General features: G+C 41.0%; 1 protein-coding gene across 2 annotated transcripts in view; it reads left to right on the forward strand.

Moving 5' to 3' along the window:
* LOC122564566 (importin subunit alpha-7) overlaps positions 1–22,949 on the forward strand; it is an 88,161-nt gene that overhangs the window by 45,219 nt on the left and 19,993 nt on the right. For both annotated transcript variants that reach the window (XM_043719656.2, XM_043719655.2), the window contains 6 exons: positions 13,626–13,714; positions 14,201–14,300; positions 14,507–14,670; positions 16,700–16,778; positions 17,068–17,193; positions 22,700–22,827. In XM_043719656.2, the coding sequence (XP_043575591.1) occupies positions 13,626–13,714; positions 14,201–14,300; positions 14,507–14,670; positions 16,700–16,778; positions 17,068–17,193; positions 22,700–22,827 (686 nt within the window). The remainder of the gene's footprint in view (positions 1–13,625; positions 13,715–14,200; positions 14,301–14,506; positions 14,671–16,699; positions 16,779–17,067; positions 17,194–22,699; positions 22,828–22,949) is intronic.

A 22,949-nucleotide genomic window follows, 5' to 3' on the forward strand; every position in this document is an offset into this window, starting at 1 on the left:
ACAGGTTTGGAGGAATGCTTCTCCTGCTTCGAGGTATAGCTGTTTTACTTTCTGTGTAGTTGTCTCGCAGCTAGTTTGATTGCTTTTCAGATGGTATTCGTTCCGGTGTTATTCATCACAAAAGTACCTAACTTTTCAAAGCTGGTAATAAAACCATGACCACTTTACTCTTGTGACCTGTTACAAGTCTACTTCCAAATTAAGTAGGTCATTAGTTAGGCAACCACTGATCCTGTTTTGGGATATTTTTCACATTTGAGAAGACCAAGGTCTTTGACTTTGAAATGAGGAACTATTATAATATAATGAAAATCTGAGATTAATTTCATATTTGTCTCGCATATATTAAACTTCAACATTTCTGTTGTCTGTGGTGAAGCAAAAAGACAAATTGGCTTTTTCCAAAAAAAAAGTCATTGTGGATATGAACCATTAACTCTATTTTTCACTCTACAGTTGTTTTCAGAACTGCTGAATTTCTCAGCACTTTTTTATTTTAAAAGCTGCTATGTCCGTTTTAAAAATGCAGCTTTAAAATTTGTAATATCTTCATGCCTGTGCTCGGCATAACAAACCTTTTTACATCTTTGTACCATAAAAACCGAGGTTTGCTTTTTCATTGCCAATATTCTTATCTCACTGGAGAAAAGGATTGCTAGAGGAATGTTCATTTTGTTGTGAAGAGATGTGGATCTTTTTTATTCATGTGGACTCCTATAAATAGATCGTGAACACTTTGCTTACGAAAAGGCACTGATTGCAACAGCAACAATATTGTACTTGCAAGGAGCAGGGAGCTTATGTGGAACTCTACAATCTGATGGACCTTCAGATAGGGGATTTGGCGCAGTTTGTAGGAGAGTAAGATTATTGCATTTTTTTACAAATTTCAGAGAGATTTTGATACATGTCTGAGAAGCAACAGCCCCTTGCTCTCTTTTTCCTTCTTTGCAACACTGTTTAGCCATGTTTGTGAGGTGAAAACCCACTGGAAGTCACCTTTACCACTTGGAGAGAATTCTGGAGTGGACTTATTGGATCATTTCCCAACATCCCAGCTACTAGGGCTATCAATTTTGTATGCAGAAAGCATCATTGTGGGCCAGTCTTTGACCTTTTCTTTTGTGCTTTTCAGTGTCATATGGCCAAATTACGTGAAAGTTAACACTCTACAGATTTCATTCACTTTAGACATGTGTGTATGCATATTTGGTTTGAAAAGGTAGATATATATGTATATATTTGTATAATTCAAACTTTGTCGGCAATAGAGTCATAGAGGTGTACAGCATGGAAACAGACCTTTCAGTCCATCTTGTCCCTGCCAACCAGATATCCTAAACTAATCTAGTCCCATTTGCCAGCACTTCTCCCATATCCCTATAAACCCTTCTTATTCATATATACATCCAGATGTCTTTTGAATGTTGTAATTGTATCAACCTCTACCACCTCCTCTGGCAGCTCATTCCATACATGCACAACCTCTTCATGAAATAGTTACCCCTCAGGTCCCTTTTAAATCTTTCCTGACTCACCCTAAACCTACGCCCTCTAGTTCTGGGCTCCCCCACCCCAGGGAAAAGACTTTGTCTATTTATCCTATCCATGTTCTTCAGGAATTTATAAACCTCTATAAGATCACCCCTCAGCCTCTGACACCTCAGGGAAAACAGCCCCAGGCTACTCAGCCTCTCCCTATAGCCCAAACCCGCCAATCCTGGCAGCATCCTTGGAAATCTTTTCTGAACTCTTTCAAGTTTCACAACATCCTTCCAATAAGAGGGAGACCAGAATTGCACACACTATTTCAAAAGTGGCTTAACCAATGTCGTGTACAGCTGCAACATGACCTCCCAACTCCTATACTTAATGCTCTGACCAATAAAGGAAACCATATCAAATGCCGCCTTCACTATCTCTTCTACCTGCAACTCCACTTGCAAAGAAGTTTTTGCATTTTTGAGCTAGTTTATTTTTGGTGGTAAACAGTTGTTCATTGTTGATTTAACGAAACCTGGCTAACTTGATCTTAGTACTGAACAAACAGTTCTTTGTTTGTGGATGTGGGTATTGCTGTATAGATCAGTATTTATTGCTCATCCTTAATTACCCTAGTGGGCTGCCTTCTTGAATTGCTTTAGACTTTGTGGATGTGGGGACATCCACAATGCGTTAAGAACGGTCATTCCACGATTTTGACCCAGTGACCGTGAAGAAACAATGATATGGTTTTAAGTCCAGATGATGCGTGGCTTGAAATGGAATTTGAGGTGGTGGTGTCCTTCTAAGAGATGACGGATTTGGAAGGTGCTGTTGAAGGAGTTTTGTTGAGTTACTGCAGTGCACCTTGTAGATGGTACATACTGCTACTGCTTTGTGCCGATGGTGAAAGAAGTGAATGATGGTGGTTGATGTGCTGTTAGTCAAGTTTGTCCTGGTTTGATGTTGAGCTTTTTGAGTGTTGTTGGAGTTACACTAATCCATACAAGTGGACTTGACTTTGATTTGTGTACTGCTGATGATGTGTAGGCACTAAGGAGACCCAGTGGTGACCTATTCACGACAAAATTCCCAACCACTTGTTAACCCAAGCCTGGATGGTATGACAGATATTTCTGTTCAGGTCCATGGTATACATGGACTTCAGTAAAGTCTTTGATAAGGTTCCACATGGTAGGCTGTTGAAGAAATTGCAGAGGCATGGGATTTACAGTAATTTAGCAGTTTGGAAAGAAGGCAGAGTAGTGGTTGATTGAAAATGTTCAGCTTGGAGTCCAGTTACTAGTGGTGTGCCATAAGGATCTGTTTTGGAACCACTGCTATTTGTCATTTTTATAAATTACTTAGACACAGGCATAGGTGGATGGATTAGTAAATTTGCAGATGACACTAAAGTCGGTGGAGTGGTGGACAGTTTGGAAGAATGTTACAGGGGGACTTGGATAAACTACAGAATTGGGCTGAGAGGTTGCAAATAGAGTTCAATACAGCTAAATGTGAGGTGATGTCCTTTGGGAAGAATAACAGGGAGGCAGAGTACTGAGTCAATGGAAAGATTGTTGGTAGTATGGATGTGCAGAGGGATCTTGGAGTCCATGTACATAGATCCCTGAAAGCTGCCACCCAGGTTGATAGTGCTGTGAAGAAGACATACGGTGTGTTAGGTTTCATTGGTAGAGGGATTGAGTTCCAGAGCCACAATATCATGCTGCAACTATACAAAACACTAGTGAGGCCGCACTTGGAATATTGTGTACAGTTCTGGTTGCCATATTTCAGGAAGGATGTGGAAGCATTGGAAAAGGTACAGAGGAGATTTACCAGGATGTTGCCTGGTCTGGAGAGAAGGTCTTATGGGGAAAGGCTGAGAGACTTAGGTCTGTTCTCATTGGAAAGAAGAAGGCTAAGAGGGGACTTGATAGAGACATAAAAGATGATCAGAGGATTAGATAGGGTAGACAGTGAAAGTCTTTTTCCTAGGATGATTATGTCAGCTTGTACAAGAGGGCATAACTACAAATTGAGGGTTGATAGATTTAAGACAGATGTCAGAGGCAGGTTCTTTACTCAGAGAGTGGTAAGGGCGAAGAATGCCCTACCTGCCAATGTAGTTAACTCAGCCACATTAGGGAGATTTAAACAATCCTTGGATAAGCACATGGATGATGATGGAACCAAAAGAGAAAATGCTGGAAAATCTCAGCAGGTCTGGCAGCATCGGTAAGGAGAGAAAAGAACTGACGTTTCGACTCTAACTGACCCTTTGTCAAAGCTCGTGGTATACATGGACTACATGGATGATGATGGGATAGTATAGGGGGATGAACTGAGAATATTCACAGTTCGGAGCAACATCAAGGGCCGAAGGGCCTGTTCTGCATTGTATTTTTCTATGTTCTATGAAATGTTTCAATATTTGAGGAGTAAGGAATGATACTGAACATTGATGCAATCATCAAAGAACATCCCCACTTTTGACCTTTATGATGGAGAGAAAGTCATTGAAGGAGCTGAAGATGGTCAGGCCTAGGACATTACCTCCAGAACCTCTGCAGAGATGCCCTTGGATGAAATAATTGACCTCCAACAAAGACAACAATCTTCCTTTGTGCCAGGTATGATTCTAAACAGTGGAATTTTCTCCCAGATTCCCATTGACACCAGTTTTGTTGGCTCATCCATATTAGAATTAAAATTAGAATCCATACAGTGTGGAAGCAGGCCATTTGGCCCAAGTACACACTGACCCTCTGAAGAGTATCCCACCCAGACCCATTCCCTGCCCTATTACTCTACATTTCCCCTGACTAATGCGTCTAACCTACACATCCCTAAATGCTATGAGCAATTTAGCATGGCCAATTCACCTAACCTGCACATCTTTGGACTGTGGGAAGAAATGGGAGCACCCGGAGGAAACCCACACAGACATTATAAAACAAGTCAAGTGGAGTTGCAGTGTGTTCCAATGGAAGTGGTCACCCTCACCAGTCTGGCTGAGCTTGGGGGACACCACTTGAGTGAAGGCAATTGCATAGCTTTACTCAGGACACATCCTGACAGAGGGACTCTTTTTATTAGCCATACCATAACCCCCAAACAAAGTCAAGCCTTGGCCAAACAGTTAAAATTTTCTTCAGGATCTGGGGCGTCAATCCATTGTAGTTGCTGCCAGTATATGGACCTGTGACAGCAAAGCAGTCCTACTAGACCTAAATTGACTAAGAGAACTCATGGCCCCTGTCCAGGAGAGTGCATACCTTGGATTTGCATAATCATCTGAGATAGACAAGTCTCTAATCTTGCTGAGAAATTATTGTAAGTCTGTTACCTACATGTACTTCTCTCTCCATTGACTTAATTCCATCTGAACTTAGTAAGTATGCTCAATGTGGAGCAGCTCTGTGTCACCATTATAAGGTTTATTCAAGATCCTAAACACTGCAATAGACACAGTCCAGTTAGAAAAGTAAGGAAGATTTAACTTCCAAGAAGGTTTGGATAGCTTCTTCCAGAGACTAGGAAAAATCACAGACAAATCCTAAAGAAAAGGATGATCTTACCACAGATGATCAACAGGACCTATTAACTTCATATGGTACAAACACTCTAAATATACACGTGACAAGTAAACGCAAAAAGTAAGCACAATATTAAATATGAAGAATCCATCTCGGAGCTATGGACCAAAAGCAATACCTTCTCTGAATTGCTTCCTGTGAAATAATGTATTTCCTTTTAATAAGGGGAGCAAAACTGCACCATCACCTTTACAGTGTAAGACTTCCTACTCTTGTACTCCAGATACAGCTTCAGGAAATGACTAATTAAGCATAACTTCTGGACCAATCCAACAAAATGGTGCAGGGCCATGGATCCATTTTAAATGTATTCTAACAAATCCTAGCTGGGAAATCCATCCCACATCCACTGTTGATGTGACATAAGGACAGGGACAGGTCATTCATCCAGTTAAGCCTGCACCACCATTCAATGATTGAACACATCAATGCCTTTTACCCACCCCACCTCTATACACCATTGGTAATCAAAAATCTATAAGTCTTGACTTAACTATTCTCAAAAACTGAACATTGACAGCCCTGTGGGATAGAGAGTTCCAATGGTTCACAAGCCTCTGAGCAAACAAAAAGTCCACTCATCTTGGACCTAAGTGTCATTGTTTTTAAATTGTGCCCCTTTGCTTTTGACTCTCTGCATCAATTCTGTCTATCCCTTTTAACTATTTTGTAAGTTTCAATGAGATTATCCCTGATCTTTCAAAAACTCAAGTGAAAACAGGCCCAGTTTCCCCAATGTCTCATAGTCTCTTAGAATTAAGGGATTTAATGCCAATTTAAGACTAAGATCAAGAGGAATTTCTTCTCTGAGGATAGAGAGATTTTAGAACTTCTTGCCACAGAGTCCTTGAGTATAGGAGTCCTATTTTGCCAGCAATAAGTCTGATGAACATTTGTTGTACTCCTGCTATGACTGTAATATCATTTGTGAGGTAAGAAGGCCAAAATTGCAATCAGCATTCCAGGTTTAGAGCAACCATACGATTGAAGCAAGACTTCACAACTCTTGTACTCAAATTCTCTTGTGATGAAGATTAACGTTCCATTAGTTTCCTAATAGCCTATTGTACCTACATGTTAGCCTTCAGAAACTTCTCTGGAAGGACATGTGGGTCTTTGTGTACCTATACATTTTACAACATCTTTCCATTTAATAAATACTCTGCACATCTGTTTCTCCTCTCAAAGTGGATAACCTCACATTTTTCCATATTATACTCAATCTCTCATGTATAATGGTGATGTATTGGACATCCATGAAGGGATTTGGCTATCTTTGTACACCAATTAATAAATATGCACAGGAAGGTGCAGCAAGAAATTAGGAAGTGAAGAGGATTTTATTCTGCAGTAGGCAATTACTACGCTGCAGTCAGAACTAAGAACGTATAAACTTGTTGATACAACCCAACAGAGAGGATTTTATCTCTGTGCTGTGCCCTTGTAAAAATTCAATCAAATCTGAATAAACCCATTAGCACTGACTGAACACTCACCATATCACATGATTCACCTCTTAAAGAGCCACTGACCCCACTTGACATACACCAGCAACAATAACAGACTTGAATTCAAAATTAGTGATATCTTACTGAAGTCAAGTAGGGCTACATTGAAACCACACCTGGAGTAATGTTTGCAGTTTTAGGTTTGCTTCCTAAGAGAGGATATACCTGCCATTGAGCAAGTGCAGCAAAGGTACACTAGGCTGATACTGGGGATGGCAGGACTGTCGTGTGAGGGGTGATTTGTTTGACTGAACCTGTATTCTCTAGAGTTTAGAAGGATGAGAAGGGATCTGATTGGAACGTATAAAATCTTAACAGGGCTGAACTTAAAGAACCATTGATCCCCATAGGAATAATATGGGAAGTGACCTATTTATGTTTTGCAGATAACCTTACTGTATTGCGTTAAAAATCACACAACACCAGGTTATAGTCCAACAGGTTTAATTGGAAGCACACTAGCTTTCGGAACGATGCTCCTTCAGGTGATTGTCACCTGTATTGTACTGTATTGCTGTTGACTATTTTATAGTGGTTTGAAGTACAAGATATTATGTACTACTATTGTTATGGACCAGGCCATACAATCTTAAAATATTTTAAGAAAGTAGCCTAACTTTTATGTAGTTGTTTTTAAGGAGGTGTAAGTGGATATTCCAGGAGTGATGCAGCTGACGCAACCACTTAGTTTTAAATAAAACAGAATTTATTTGCAAGATTACTGAATGAAACACAAACAAAAGAAACCAGAATATAGAACAACTTAACTATTAAAAAACCCAGTTGACTCTCTTGCAACTTAATGATGCTGTTTCAAATACTTGCAAATTCCCATAAACACCCCCTTGGCAAAAAAGGTAAATTCAAACACAGGTTCTTACAGAAGAAATGTCAGAGAAAGAGAGAGAGAGAGAGGATCAGCATGAAACAGTTTCCTGGACCAGCAGCCTAAAAAACGACAACTGACCGCTTGCTAAAACCAAACCAACCCCAGAGATAGCTGAGCTGGGAGAACTGGCCACTCCCCTTTCATTGTACAAGTGTTGTTTTGTTTAAATTTGAAAACCTTTTGCCTGAGGCAGTATCTGCTAGCTATAATCAAATTGGTCCTGAAACCCATCCAAACCAGATACAGAACTTCTGCGTTTACGACCCCTCTCAAAAAAGAAACCAAGGACAGAATAACCTTGTCAAATGAGCAGCATCGTTACACTGTCATAGCCACATTGTCAAGGTCTTCAAGAAATGTTCACTGTGAGATCCCGCATGCTTCTATCTGATAATAGACCACATTTTGCTGACTTGTCTTTCAGCCAATTCGCAGTCACTTTCAGATTTTAAAATATGAACAGTTCATGAAATATCCACAGTCAGATAGAGAATCTGGTATATACAGATGGACAGCATTATTTAGCAACATCTATTACCAATCCATCCTGATCCACCAGACCACACCTGGAATATTGTGTGCAGTTTTTGTCCTATATGAGAAAGGATGATCTTTCTATACAGGGAATGGCAGCAAAGGTTTACCAAAATAATTTCTGGGACGGATGGCTTATGAGGAGAGAGTGAGTCAGTTCGGATTGTATTTATTGAAGTTTAGAAGAATGAGGGGAATCTCATAGAAACAAATATGCTTATGGTCAGGTGGCAGTACACACTTTTCACTGTATTTTTATATTGAATATATGTGATAATAAAGGATATTCTATTTAATTTTAACAAGATGAGACCGGTTCAGTGCAGGAAGGGTGTTCCTGATTAACCTGTTAGGATAGAGATGAGGAAAAAATTCTTCACCCAGAGAGTTGTGAGCCTATGGAATTCACTGGCACAGAAGGTGGTTGAGGCCAAAACATTGTGTTTTCAAGAAGGAGGTAGACATAACTGTTGTGACTAAAGGGATCAAGGAATATGGAAGGAGGGCTGGATTAGAGTATTGAATTTTGAGGCGCATGATCATATTGAATGGTGGTGGGGATGAACAGCCAACTTCTGCTCCTATATTCTGTTTCAATCCATTGAAATTTATTGCAGTCAGATTTACTGATGGTTAGAAAAATGAAGGTACAATTCCCTAGTTAACCAAGGGACAGAGTGATTTCACATTTGAGTCTATAAAAATGTTTCTAACAAGGAGCTGTCTTATCAATAGTGCAATGGTTACCACAGCTAGATCAAAGGCAACATATATGAATAAATCTGGGTCCACTACGTACATGACACATTTGTCATCACAAAATGAAACAAGATAGAAGAGACATTTAACATCATCAACAACACCCTCACAGGCATAAAGTTCACCAAGGAGGAAGAAACCGACAACAAACTCGCATTTTTGGACGTCACAGTCGAAAGAAAGGACAACGGAGAACTACAAACCTGCGTATACAGAAAACCGACAAACACTGACCAAATACTTAACTACATCAGCAACCATCCCAACACACACAAATGAAGCTGTATCAGAACACTATTCCAACGAGCCACACATACTGCAGCACAGACGAACTACGTAAAACAGAGGAGAACCACCTATACAACGTATTCAAGAAGAACAGATACTCAAAAAATATAGTGCGCAGATTCCTCAGGAACAAACCACAACAAGCAGACCAAACACAGCCAGAAACCCTAACCACCTTGCCATACATCAAAGAAGTTTCAGAAATGACAGCCAGACTACTAAGACCCCTCGGAATCCTAGTAGCACACAAACCCACCAACACTCTCAAACAAAAACTAACAAACTTAAAAGACCCAGTACATCCCATGGACAAAACCAACATCATCTACAAAATTCCATGCAAGGACTGCCACAGACACTACATAGGACAAACTGGAAGAAAGTTAGCCACCAGGATACATGAACACCAGCTAGCCACAAAAAGACACGACCCTCTCTCCCTTGTAGCCCTACACACGGATGAAAAAAGCCACCATTTCGACTGGGACAACACATCTATCCTGGGACAGGCTAAGCAAAGGCATGCCAGAGAATTCCTAGAGGCCTGGCACTCCAACCACAGCGCCATAAACAAACACACAGATCTAGATACCATCTATCAACCCCTCAGAAAACGAACAGGAAATGACATCACCACAAACCCCAGGAACCCCATCCAGGAGAAAGATATAAACAGAAAGCAGGAGACAACAGCTTTGCTTCACTTGGAGGTCGCCACTAATGATGTTACCTAGTCAGGTAACGAAACGTCTGGATATCAAACCTACAGCTCAGCGAGCAAACCTACACCCTATATATGAATAAAGGACTTGAACAGGAAGAGTACTGTTGTTCAACACTTAGCAGACCGCCAACAATTCCACGTTGTCTGTACAGCAGAGTTGTACGGAAGAACTGTCGGAGCATTGTCTCACTGTACAAGCATTGCCCGTTAATATTTCACTGGGGTGAACTCAATGAAGAATGTGAAGACAATAATGGTTTACAGACTCGAGATAATGTTTGCCGTCAAGGCCAAGAATCATCAAGCCAAAAATCCTGCTAATCCTCCAACTGTGAAATTAGTGCATTTGGAAGAAAGCTCAAACGACCAGTTCACTTAGTCATAACAGCATGAAGGAGGTCCTTCGGTCCAACCAGTACATGATGACCATGTTCCCAAACTAAACATGGCCCACCTGCCTGCACTTGGCCCATATCCCTCCAAACATTTCTTATGTATGTACTTTTATCCAAATGTCTTTTCAATGTTGTAACTGAACCCGCATCCACCGCTTCTTTGGGAAGTTAATTCTACACATGAACCACTCTTTGTATAAAATGAAATTAACTGTCTCCATGTCTTTTTAAAAATCTTCCTTCTCTCACCTTAAAAATGTATCCCCTAGTCTTGAAATCCCTTACCCTAGTGAAAAGACATCTGCCATTCACCTTGTATATGCCCCTTATGATTTTGTAAACCTCTTAGGTTTACAAAACCCTCAACCTCCGACACTCCTGTGAAAAATGTCCCTGCCTATCCAGCCTCCCCTTATAACTCAAATCCTTCATTTCTAGCAACATTCTAGTAAATCTCTCCTCAAACCCTCTTCGGCTTAATAATATCCTTCCTATAACAGGGTGACCAGAATTGGACACAGTACTCTAGCAGAGGCCTCACTAATCCCATGTCCAACCTCAACATGACATCCCACTCCTATACTCAAAGGTCTGAGCAAGAAGGCAAGCATGCTAAACTCTTTCTTAACAACGTATCTATGTGTGATGCAAACTTCTACGAATTATGTCCCTGAACCTATTGGTCTCCCTGTTCTACAACCCTACTGAAGGCCCTACTTTTAATTGTTTAAATCTTGCCTTTGTTTTGCCAAAATGTAATACCTCACATTTATTCAAATTAAACTCCATCTGAATTTGGGAAATCAGAAACGAAGGGAGAAGAGAGGGTGGTGCTAAATGTTGCATTGCTTTTTATCATTGGTTAACCAGCGGGGTGGGGGTGGATGGAGGTGTAGCTTGCAGGGAAATATTGTAGTAGATGACAGATATAAAATAATCAGATCAGATAAACTGAAATTCTGCCAATCATGTATAGCATTTATAGACTTTTGTAATTAGAAACTGTCATGTTGTCTTCTCCTGTTGTCACCAGTATAATGCAACATGTGAACAGTTATTTAAGTGTGAAAAACCCTACCTGTGTAACATTCCCAGATCATAGTCATAGAGATGTACAGCATGGAAACAGACCCTTTGGTCTAACCCATCCATGCCGACCAGATATCCCAACCCAATCTGGTCCCACCTGCCAGCACCCAGCCCATATCCCTCCAAACCCTTCCTATTCATATACCCATCCAAATGCCTCTTAACTGTTGCAATTGTACCAGCCTCCACCACATCCTCTGGCAGCTTATTCCATACACGTACCACCCTCTGCGTGAAAATAATTGCCCCTTAGGTCTCTTTTATATCTTTCCCCTCTCACCCTAAACCTATGCCCTCTAGTTCTGGACTCCCCGACCCCAGGGAAAAGACTTTGTCTATTTATCTTATCCATGCCCCTCATAATTTTGTAACCCTCTATCAGGTCACCCCTCAGCCTCCGAAGCTCCAGGGAAAACAGCCCCAGCCTGTTCGGCCTCTCCCTGTAGCTCAGATCCTCCAACCCTGGCAACACACTTGTAAATCTTTTCTGAACCGTTTCAAGTTTCACAACATCTTTCCAATAGGAAGGAGACCAGTATTGCATGCAATATTCCAACAGTGGCCTGACCAATGTCCTGTACAGCTGCAACATGACCTCCCAACTCCTGTACTCAATACTCTGACCAATAAAGGAAAGCCTACCAAATGCCTTCTTCACTATCCTATCTATCTGCGACTCCACTTTCAAGGAACTATGAACCTGCAGTCCAAGGTCTCTTTGTTCAGCAACACTCCCTAGGACCTTACCATTAAGTGTATAAGTCTTGCTAAGATTTACTTTCCCAAAATGCAGCACCTCGCATTTATCTGAATTAAATTCCATCTGCCACTTCTCAGCCCATTGGCCCATCTGGTCCAGATCCTGTTGGTAATCTGAGGTAACCCTCTTAGCTGTCCACTACACCCACCAGATCATCAAAATTATTTTATGGTCTGGCCAGGACTCAGTAACTTTGATTTTTAAGAGATTAAATCTACCAGATTCCATAACTTTGAGCAAACAACAACAAACTTTTACATTACAATGTTAGGACAGTAAAAATCTATAACATATTTAGAACTTATTTCTGACACAGAGTTAGCATGTGGTAATTATAGGTAATTGACCATGATCAGTCACCCTATAGTGTGCATGTAACACAGATCTTTAAGATTTCTCAACAATCTCCACATCCCTCCTCCCACATTAATGACATAATGAGTCATCAAATCTCGTTAAATTTCACAAGGTATTACAATTCTTCATGTTTTCCAACCTGGTTTTTAAGCTCCCCCTCAAAAATCAGTCCATAATGTATGTTTCGTTAACTGCTTTCATTCTGGTCCATCAACTCCCTGTCTTAGGTCTACAGTCCCCTGGATTCTGAAGCTGCAGTCTTACTACAAGCTTAACTTGGGTCTTCACTGATAGCTACCCAAATCAAACCAGTCCTGTCCTTTTTTCTTTCTCCTCATTTCAATCTTGTTCAGTTGCATCAGCCAAATATTCATGCAGGATTTTTAGCCCTCACCTTTTTCTTATGTGCACTGAAGTATTAATGCTTACCAACTTCTTTCAAGCCTCTTGGGCATTCTCTAAATAGAACAATCCTCCTACTTCCTGAGTCCTGATTCCAGCACTTAAATGCTTACTAAGTGGTAAGACTACCCTCAATCCGAACGGCGCAAAGCTATCCTGCTGCTTTTGATTCCTCACTGACCCCCCTACTAGTTCAGCTGCTTTTGCAGTCTTCCCTGCCTTCCTTTACTGACCAAGTTGACTGCAGTAATTGTTGAATTGTCCTGCATGACCTACACAAACGTTGCAATAAACCTGTCCTCTGTTGCTGGGTAGAAACATATATTGCCACATAGAAATTCTCAGAGCTGAGTGTGCTCTGAAACTCGCAGTTACTGGCTTCTGAGCACAAAATCCTTAAAAAGGAGGATTTGTCTCACTTGACTTGTGCCTCTTCTGCTGAAAATTATTTGTGGTACATCAACTACACCTTATAATTACTATTATAACAGCTGTTTTTGAAAAAGATTGATTGAAAATTTTGTTTTAAATTTTTCTTAGCCTCTGCCTGAAGGATAACATCACTTGCTTCTCTAGTCTTTTTACCTAATTGAAATCATTCATCTCTGTTGCCATTCTATAAAAGTCTAACAGTACTCTTTCTTAAGCAAGACAATGTATTTCCTAAAATTGTGATCTTGTGCTGAAGGAATAAACTGATTTCGGCATTCTCTTTAGCCTCTGTATCTTTTGTTGGAAAGAATAAGTCAATAATGGTTTAGTTGCTACAATTTTATTGGATGTGAGTTAATTTGAAATAAGTGTCTGTGCTTTAAAGTTTAAAATGTTTTTTCTAGGCTGTATGGGCTTTGGGAAACATTGCAGGTGATAGTGCAGTATGCAGGGATTTTGTCCTCCACTGTGCGATTCTTCCACCATTGTTACAGTAAGTCTGTGAATTTTCAGAGATATTCATAATTGTATTAAAGTGTACATCATGAGCATTGAAAGAGGAGAAGAAAGGTTTGGATTTGCTTAGGCTGATAAATCTTTTTATGGAATCTATTCCACTGAAATAAATATTGCCATTTTAGTAGTTTGGGTGCACAATAACTCTGGCATGTAGAATAATGATTATGGATCAATATCAGTTGTACTTTGACAAATTATGGTTAGATACAAATACTTAACATATATTCTTAATTGTCCCCTCCCTCAAATGCTATTGTATGTTAAACTATTAATATTAATGGATAAACAGCTGTTATAATTTTTTAAGCATATGCATTGTTAAATTGGAAAAGTTGTTTGAGTTAGAACTATACGTATGACTTGGTCTAGAGCACACTATTTACTTGTTATCTGATTATATATTGAATTGGATTCAAGCATTCATCTGGTATTTTGTTTTAGATTTGTGCTTTTCCTGTAGGTTATTAACAAAGCCTAATAGGCTCACAATGACAAGAAATGCTGTATGGGCACTGTCCAACTTATGTAGAGGCAAAAATCCGCCTCCTGATTTTGAGAAGGTAACTGTCTTCTGTTATGTTGTCTGTTACACTTGTGTTAAGTATATATCACTGTGATCTTTAGCCTCAATTAGTTGTAATGTTTCTGTTTTTCACATATTGATTTTTCTGTACAAAAATGCTATGCTATGAGGTGGATAGGTTGAAATCAATAAGTTTAGATGTTCATCTTTAATTTGCGGATCTCTACCTTTTCTTATTTACAGGTATCCCCCTGTTTACCTGTGTTGTCCAGGCTACTGTTCAGCAGTGATCCTGACTTGCTTGCTGATGCTTGCTGGGCATTATCTTACCTGTCAGATGGACCCAATGAAAAAATTCAGGCTGTTATTGACTCTGGGGTTTGTAGGCGATTAGTGGAACTCTTAATGTAAGTATATTTTGATATGGAGGTGGTCATCTTTGTTTCTTATTTGTTGTGGATTTGAGAGATATACCGAGAGGTTGATTCAACCCTTTATAAGCATTTTTGAAAGTTTGAGGTTTTTGACCAGGTGAGATGAGATGATTTGGCTCCTGCTTTTATCTCCTTTTTGTTTTTTTTTAAGCATGTAGCTATCACACTTCAAGATTTAGTTAAAAATGTAGTTAACAAGATGAAAATGAACAAGACAGTTACAAAGATTTTCTTGCGTGAAAGAAAGAGGAATTTCATTATCTACTAGCTCCAAGAAAAATAATAAAAATATAACAAAGTCTACGCAATCTGAAAATCCTTGGAGTCTTTGTGGTGTTAGTTTATTTTAACCTCAGAGCACATTAGTTTAATCATTGATTGGTATCCTCAGCAGTGGGTGTAGTTTGTAGACATCCATGAGTTTTCAGTGTACAGTTGTTTCCCAATTTGTTTTTTCAACAGGCACCATCTTTTGAGATGATGAGCAACAGGGAAGAGAACATTTCCTTGCCCTTACCAAATCAAATTTTTTTCTCTCTTTTTAAAAAATTCCATTCAAGAGATTTAGGTATTGCTGGCTGGGCAATCATTTATTGTCCATCCCTAGTTCCCTGCAGAATGTGATAAGCTGCCATCTTGAACTGCTGCAGTCAATTTGGTGTAGGTATATGCACAATGCTGTTAGGAAGGGAGCTCCAGGATTTTGATCCAGTGATACTGAAGGAGCAACAATATATTTCCAAGTCAGGATGGTGAGTAGTTTGGCAAGCAATTTGAAGGTGGTGGTGTTCCCATATATCTAATGCTCTTGTGCTTCTAAATGGAAATAGTCATATCTTTGAAAATGTTATGCAAGGACCCTTAAAGAATTTCTGCAGTGCTTCTTATAGGTGATACATTCTGTTCCTGCTGAGTGTTGGTAGTGGAGGGAGTGCATATTTGTAGATGTAGTCCCAATCAAATGATCTGCTTTATCCTTGATGGTAATAAACTACACTATCCCGACAGCACTCACGAAGTTTTACTGTTGAAAAACAACTGTTGAAATATAGTTCAGTGTGTATTCCGGAGTCTGGCTCCATTGTTTCAAGCTGACTAACTGTTAGGTGAATCTTTCATTCTGCTAATATATGAAATAACCATACAATTGTATATTAAACCAAGCAATACAGATGTGATTTCTTGAAGCCTGATTCAGTTGCTTTATTTTTGATGTCTTTTGATAAAATGTTAACTTCAGTCCAGATAATTAAAAATCACACAACACCAGGCTAAAGGCCAACAGGTTCATTTGGAAGCACTAGCTTTTATCAGGTGGTTGTGAAGGAGCAGTGCTCTGAAAGCTAGTGCTTCCAAATGAGCCTGTTGGACTATAACCTGGTGTTGTGTGATTTTTAACTAGAAATTGATGGCTTCAATTTGCCACCATTTGTGACAACAATAGGCTAGCCAAAGGTTTGAATTTGAATGTCAATTATTAGACTAAATTAGAAGTTTACAAGGAAAAAAAACATCATTGTCACTGTACGTAACTGTTTTCCTGACCATTTTCATCAATGTATAGTTGCAAAACAGATTCTATTTCTAACATGTTGATTTGTAGAGGTATATTGTCTATTTTTCTGTATTTAATCTATAAGTGTCGTGTCCTCTCTATGCATAGGTGGTCAAGAGATGGTTTGCTTTATTGCTGCCAGTTTTGATGAGGTATAGATCAAGGATGGTTTCTGATGAAGCACCTTCCTTCTCCTCAACATCTTCCTTAGTGATACAGAACTTGGCAATTTTCCCACTTTTGAATTGACCTGTAGCTTGGTGTTGGAACACTAAACTGCTGTGCTGAACTCCCATTACTGTGGACATTTTTTAAACAATTATTCTAAGGAGTATTTCTGAACAAAGCGTGTTAAATCACAGAGAACAATTTTATGTAAAATAACTATTAAAGGTGATATGTTGGAGGTATAATTTCTGATCAGTTGTTTTGTCGATTTCTTCATAGGCATAATGATTATAAAGTTGCATCACCAGCATTAAGAGCTGTGGGTAACATAGTTACAGGTGATGATGTCCAGACGCAGGTAAGTGCAGCAATGAGTTGTGGATCTGGAGTCAGTAGTAAATCAGTTATTTTCTCTGTTGGCTTTAGTTTAAATTAATTGGCATTTTTCAGTTTACCTAATGTGAATGAAACGCTGAGGAAGCAAACATGTTGTAATGAAGTTGTTCTACCGAAGCTTTAGATTGCAGAACCTTTCCCCCCTTCAATTATTTTAAGTTAATTATTTTAAAACAAAATAATTTACTTCAAATTCACTGAACTTTATTGCAAAATATTGTTTAAAATCTTAATTTTTGTCTTTTATCCAGGTCATATTAAATTGTTCAGCCTTGCCATGTCTTCTACATTTATTAAGTAGTCCTAAAGAATCCATAAGGAAGGAGGCCTGTTGGACTATTTCAAACATTACAGCTGGAAATAGAGCACAGATTCAGGTATAGCAAAACTAGTTTCCACTTGGAATTAAAATATATAATTAAAGACTGTGTTCAACATCTGTTTGAAGTAGTTAATTTAAATGTTGCATATTACTTGAAGCTGCCATGCAGCGCTTTGCCAAGTGGCAGGAACATTTTGATTGATCAAAAACATTTAGCGCACACTTACTGTCAGTGAATTTTAAATTCTGATGAGGGTGCAGTTTGTTTCAAACAAAAAAATCAGATGTTTCCAAAATCCTATTACAAACTTTCCTACTTCAGTGCATTTCTCAGTAATATGCTAGTAAAGAACATCATGTAGTCTACATTTCACAGAAGCTGAAAAGGTTCCATGTGTGTAATATTGTGGAATTGCTAAGTAGAGCCATTCAGAAAAAACATTGCATTTAATACCTACTTACTTCTGAATTTTTAGGTTTCTACCATGTTACAGTGTTCTAATTAAGTTCCTGTTTGTCTTGTCCAGAGATGGCATTGTTGATATAGGGACTTTAAAGAACACTTTTTCAAAATTACCAGATAGTATTGTGATAGTGTCAGCTCTGGATCAAAGGTAGACCTGAATCTACAAGTTGTCATTTTGTAGATTCAGATCCCACTCTAGCACTGTGAGCACAAGAATCAAAGCTGGCATTCACCTTCAGTGCTGAGAATGTGTTGCAATGCCAGAAGTCTCATCTTTTTGATGAGGCATTCTGCTGAGGCCCTGTCTGCCCCTCAGGTGGACATAAATGTTACCATCTCTCACTTTGGAAGAAGAATAGGGAGGTTGTGTCCATTGTCAGCAAAGATGCCCCAGAGCTTACAACTGCTTGCCATTTCAACACTCATCCGGCTTAGTGGCTCAGTGGTTAGCGCTGCTGCCTCACAGCGCCAGGGACCTAGGTTCAGTTCCACCCTCAGGCAATTGTGTGGTGTTTGCGTATTCTCTCCTGTCTGCATAAGTTTCCTCCAGGTGCTCCGGTTTCCTCCCACAATCCAAAGATGTGTAAGTTAGATGGATTTACCATACTAAATTAGCCATAATGTCCATGAATGTGCAGGTGAGGTGAATTAGCCATGGGAATTGCACGGTTACAAGGATAGAATAGGGGGTGGGTCTGGGTGGGATGCTCTTCAGAGGACTTGATGAGCCAAATGGCCTGCTTCTACACTGTAGGGATTTATGATTCTATTCTGTGTTCCCTGGCCAATATTTCTGTCTCGGGCCTGCAGCAATGCTCTAACGAGGCTCAGCACAAACTGGAAGAGCAGCATCTTGTTTTCTGCTTGGAGCTCGCAATTCTTAGGGCTCCACATTGAGTTCAATAGTTATAGAGCCTGAACACCACTACCACCTATGTTATTTTTATCCGCTTCCACACTCCAGGTCCTATCATGATGCAGCTCACTCCAGTTACATGCTCCGCCCCCACTCCCAGCTTCACACCTATATCAGGTCCTAGATCCCAGTCCTGCTGGGATTTTCACTTTTTCCCCCCCCCAGACCTCCCCCTCACTGAGGACGAATGATGAGTCCTCAGCAAAGGCCTTAGCTTCATCCCCCTCCCTCCACACATCAACGAATTCAATATGCGTCATGACGTCAAACACTTCTTCCACCACCTCCACCTCCGAGCTTACTTTTTTAATCACGACTCCCGCCCACCTTCCAAGGAGCTCTTCACTCACCTCCAACACACTTTATTCACCTGGACATCCTGTGCTGGCCTATTACCCACCCTCGATCTCTTCATTTCCAAATGCTGCCAAGACATTAACTGCCTCAACCTGTCTACTGCCCTCCCCCGCTCCAACCTCTCATCCTCACAACGCGCAGCCCTCCACTCTCTCCGCTCCAATTCCAACCTCACCATCAAACCAGCGGATAAAAGGGGTGCAGTGGTAGTGTGGCGCACCAACGTCTACACTGCTGAAGCCAGGCACCAAACTCAAAGACACCTCCACCGACTGCCCCCTCAGCCATGACCTCACCACCCCATCATCAAACCATCATATCCCAGACCATGAGCAACCTCATCACCTCAGGAGATCACCCACACACAGCTTCTAACCTCATAGTTCGGGGACCCTTCCCTGCCCGATTCTACCTCTTTCCCAAGATCCACAAGCCTGCCCATCCCAGCTGACCCATTATCTCAGCCTGCTCCTGCCCCACTGAACTCATCTCCACCTATCTCGATACTGTCCTATCCCCCCCCAGTCCAGGAACTCTCCACATACATTCGAGACACCATCCACACCCTCCACCTCCTCCAAGACTTCAGTTTCTCCGGCCCTCAACATCTCATCTTCACCATGGCCATCCAATCCCTCTACACTTCCATCCGCCATGACCAGGGCCTCCAAGCCCTCCGTTTCTTCCCCTCCCAATATCCCCACCAGTACCCTTCCACTGACACACTCATTCGTTTGGCTGAACTGGTCCTCACCCTTAACAACTTCTCCTTCGAATCCTCCCACTTCCTCCAGACGAAAGGGGTAGCCATGGGCACCCGCATGTACCTCAGCTATGCCTGTCTCTTTGTTGGCTACGTAGAACAATCCATCTTCCATAGTTACATCGGTACCACTGCTCACCTCTTCCTCCGCTACATTGATGACTGCATTGGCGCCACCTTGTGCTCCCGCGAGGAGATTGAGCAGTTCATCAACTCCAACACGTTCCACCCTGACCTTAAATTCACCTGGACCACCTCTGACACCTCCCTCCCCTTGCTGGACCTCTCCATCTCCATCAATGACGACTGACTCAACAGTGACATTTTTTTTACAAACCTACCGACTCCCACAGCTACCTGGATTACTCCTCTTCCCATCCTACCTCCTGCAAAAATGCTATCCCATGTTCCCAATTCCTCCGCCTCCACCGTACTCCCAGGAGGACTAGTTCCACCACAGAGTACACCAGATGGCCTACTTCTTTAAAGACCATAATTTCCCTTCCCACCTAGTTGAAGATGCCCTCCAACCCATCTCATTCACATCCCACACCTCCGCCCTCAAACTCCACCCCTCCAAACACAACAAGGACAGAACCCCCTGGTCCTCATCTTCCACCCCAACAACCTCCACATAAACCGCATTATCGACCGACATTTCTGCCACCTCCAAACGGACCCCACCACCAGGGATATATTTCCCTCCCCACCCCTTTCCGCTTTCCTCAAACACCGTTCCCTCCGTGACTACCTGGTCAGGTCCAAGCCCCTCCCCAACAACTCACCCTCCCGTCCTGGCACCCTCCCCCGCCACCGCAGGAATTGCAAAACCTGTGCCCACACCCCCCTCTCTCACCTCCATCCAGGGCCCCAAAGGAGCCTTCCACAGCCACCAAAGTTTCACCTACACATTCACAAATGTCATTTATTGTATCCGTTGCTCCTGATGCGGTCTCCTTTACATTGAGGAGACTGGACGTCTTCTCGCAGAGCACTTTAGGTAACATCTCCGAGACACACGCACCAATCAACCCTATCGCCCCATGGCCCAACATTTCAACTCCCCCTCCCACTCTGCCAAGGACATGCAGGTCCTGGGCCGCCTCCACCCCCACTCCCTCACCACCCGACGCCTGGAGGAAGAACACTTCAATCCAGGGCATCAATGTGGACTTCACCATTTTCCTCATATCCCTTCCCCCCACCTTACCCCAGTTCCAAACTGCCAGCTCAGCACCGTCCTTATGGCCTGTCCCATCTGCCAATCTTCCTTCCCACTTATCCGCTCCCACCTCCTCTCCGACCTATCACTTTCACCCCCACCTCCACCCACCTATTGCACTCTTAACTACCTTCTCCGCAACCCGACTCCCCCTCCCATTTATCTCTCCACCCCGGAGGCTCCCAGCCTCATTCCTGATGAAGGGCCTAGTTTTCTCCTGTTCCTCGGATGCTACCTGACCTGCTGTGCTTTTCCAGCACCACTCTAATCTTGATTCTGATCTCCAGCATCTGCAGTCCTCACTTTCGCCACAGCTCACTTTCAATTTTCAACAACTTATGATCCCCATCACCAGCTTTTCTTTCTCCCTGGCATACTATCAAACATCTCTTAGCCTAACTGATGTTCTCTCCATCTCCATTTATCGGCTCAGTCCTTTTACCCTGCACCCACCCCACGTCTTCAGTATATCTGCTGCCTTTTCCTAGCTACTGTCCATTCAAAAGAAGGATCACAATGTTAATTCTGCTTTCCTTTCAGAGATGCTGCCAGACCTGCTGAGTTTCTCCAGCAGTTTCTGTACTTTCTTTCAATTTCCAGCATCCACAGTTTATTGTTTTATTTTGAAGTATATTTCCAATATCCTGGCTAATTACATAAATTTCATTCACAGATGTGACCATCACTGGCAAAATTGAAAATCACGCAACACCAGGTTATAGTCCAACAGATTTAAATGGAAGACACAAAGACTCACATGCACACATATACATATACATTTGTGGGGTGAATTTGTACTTGCAGAGTTACATTGTACTTTGCTCAAAAACTGCATGAATTCATGTAAAACTCTGTTATCTCACTTTTTAGATTAGAATCAATCTAAACATCATGACACAGACAGAGAACACAGGGGCCTAACACCTTCAACATATTGTCTAGCTAACACCGATTGTTACAGTTAACATGAGAATGCAACTTTTAAAAAAAAAAGTTTTGTGATTTACACATGAAAGAAGTGAAACTATCATGGTATTCGAACAGATGAAAGACTCAACAGACAATCAAGGTATTTTTCAATGTATAATTTCAGTTACATCACACTGTAAACTTTTGCTATAAATTCTGTCTCTTACAATTGTATCCTCCACAACCACCTGATGAAGGAGCGATGCTCCGAAAGCTGGTGTGCTTCCAATTTAACCTGTTGGACTATAACCTGGTGTTGTATGATTTTTAACTTTGTACACCCCAGTCCAACACCGACATCTCCAAATCATGATCACTGGCAAAGGCAGCATTTATTGCCCTTCCATAGCTGCTATTGAAAGTTGGTAATGAGCTGCGTTCTTGAACCACTGCAGTCCATTTACTCTAGGGAGACCCACAATTTTCTCCTTTCTAGCAGTTGATACAACTGAATGCTTGCTAGGCCATTTCAGAGGGCAGTTAAGAGTCAAACCACATTGCTGTGGGTTGGGAGTCACATATAGGCCAAACTAGGTAAGGATAGCAGTTTCCTTCCCTAAATGATAATAGTGAATCAGATTGTTTTTTATGACAATTAACAGTGGTTTCATGGTGATCATTTGACTTTTAATTCCAGATTTTCATTTTGTATCTCTCCCAATATCACAGAGCAGATTATCTGGTCAGTTGCTGTTTCTGGAATCTTGTTTTGTGTAAATTGGCTGCCATACTTCTGACTTTGGACTAGCACGTACACTTCAAAATAACGTCTACTGCTGTAAAGTACTTTGGGATAGCCTGTGATCATGAAAATGCTATGTAAAAACATGTCTTTTTGTTCACTTCTTTGAAACATTTTATTTTCAAGGCTGTAATAGATGCAAACATCTTTCCAGTGCTAATTGACCTTCTTCAGAAAGCAGAATTTCGGACAAGAAAAGAGGCAGCATGGGGTATCACAAATGCAACTTCTGGAGGAACACCAGAACAAATTAAGTGAGTAAAATAAACACTTCATTTGTGTGCCTTTTATTCACTGTTTCTGTTCAATTTTTTAAAAATAAATTGTCAAGTATTTTTCATGTTTTTACTACTTAAATTTTGTAGTTTTTAATGTT

The sequence above is a fragment of the Chiloscyllium plagiosum genome, unplaced genomic scaffold, assembly GCF_037043375.1.
Source record: "Chiloscyllium plagiosum isolate Xiang-an unplaced genomic scaffold, Cpla_swu_hap1 HiC_scaffold_30, whole genome shotgun sequence".
Lineage (NCBI taxonomy): Eukaryota > Metazoa > Chordata > Chondrichthyes > Orectolobiformes > Hemiscylliidae > Chiloscyllium > Chiloscyllium plagiosum.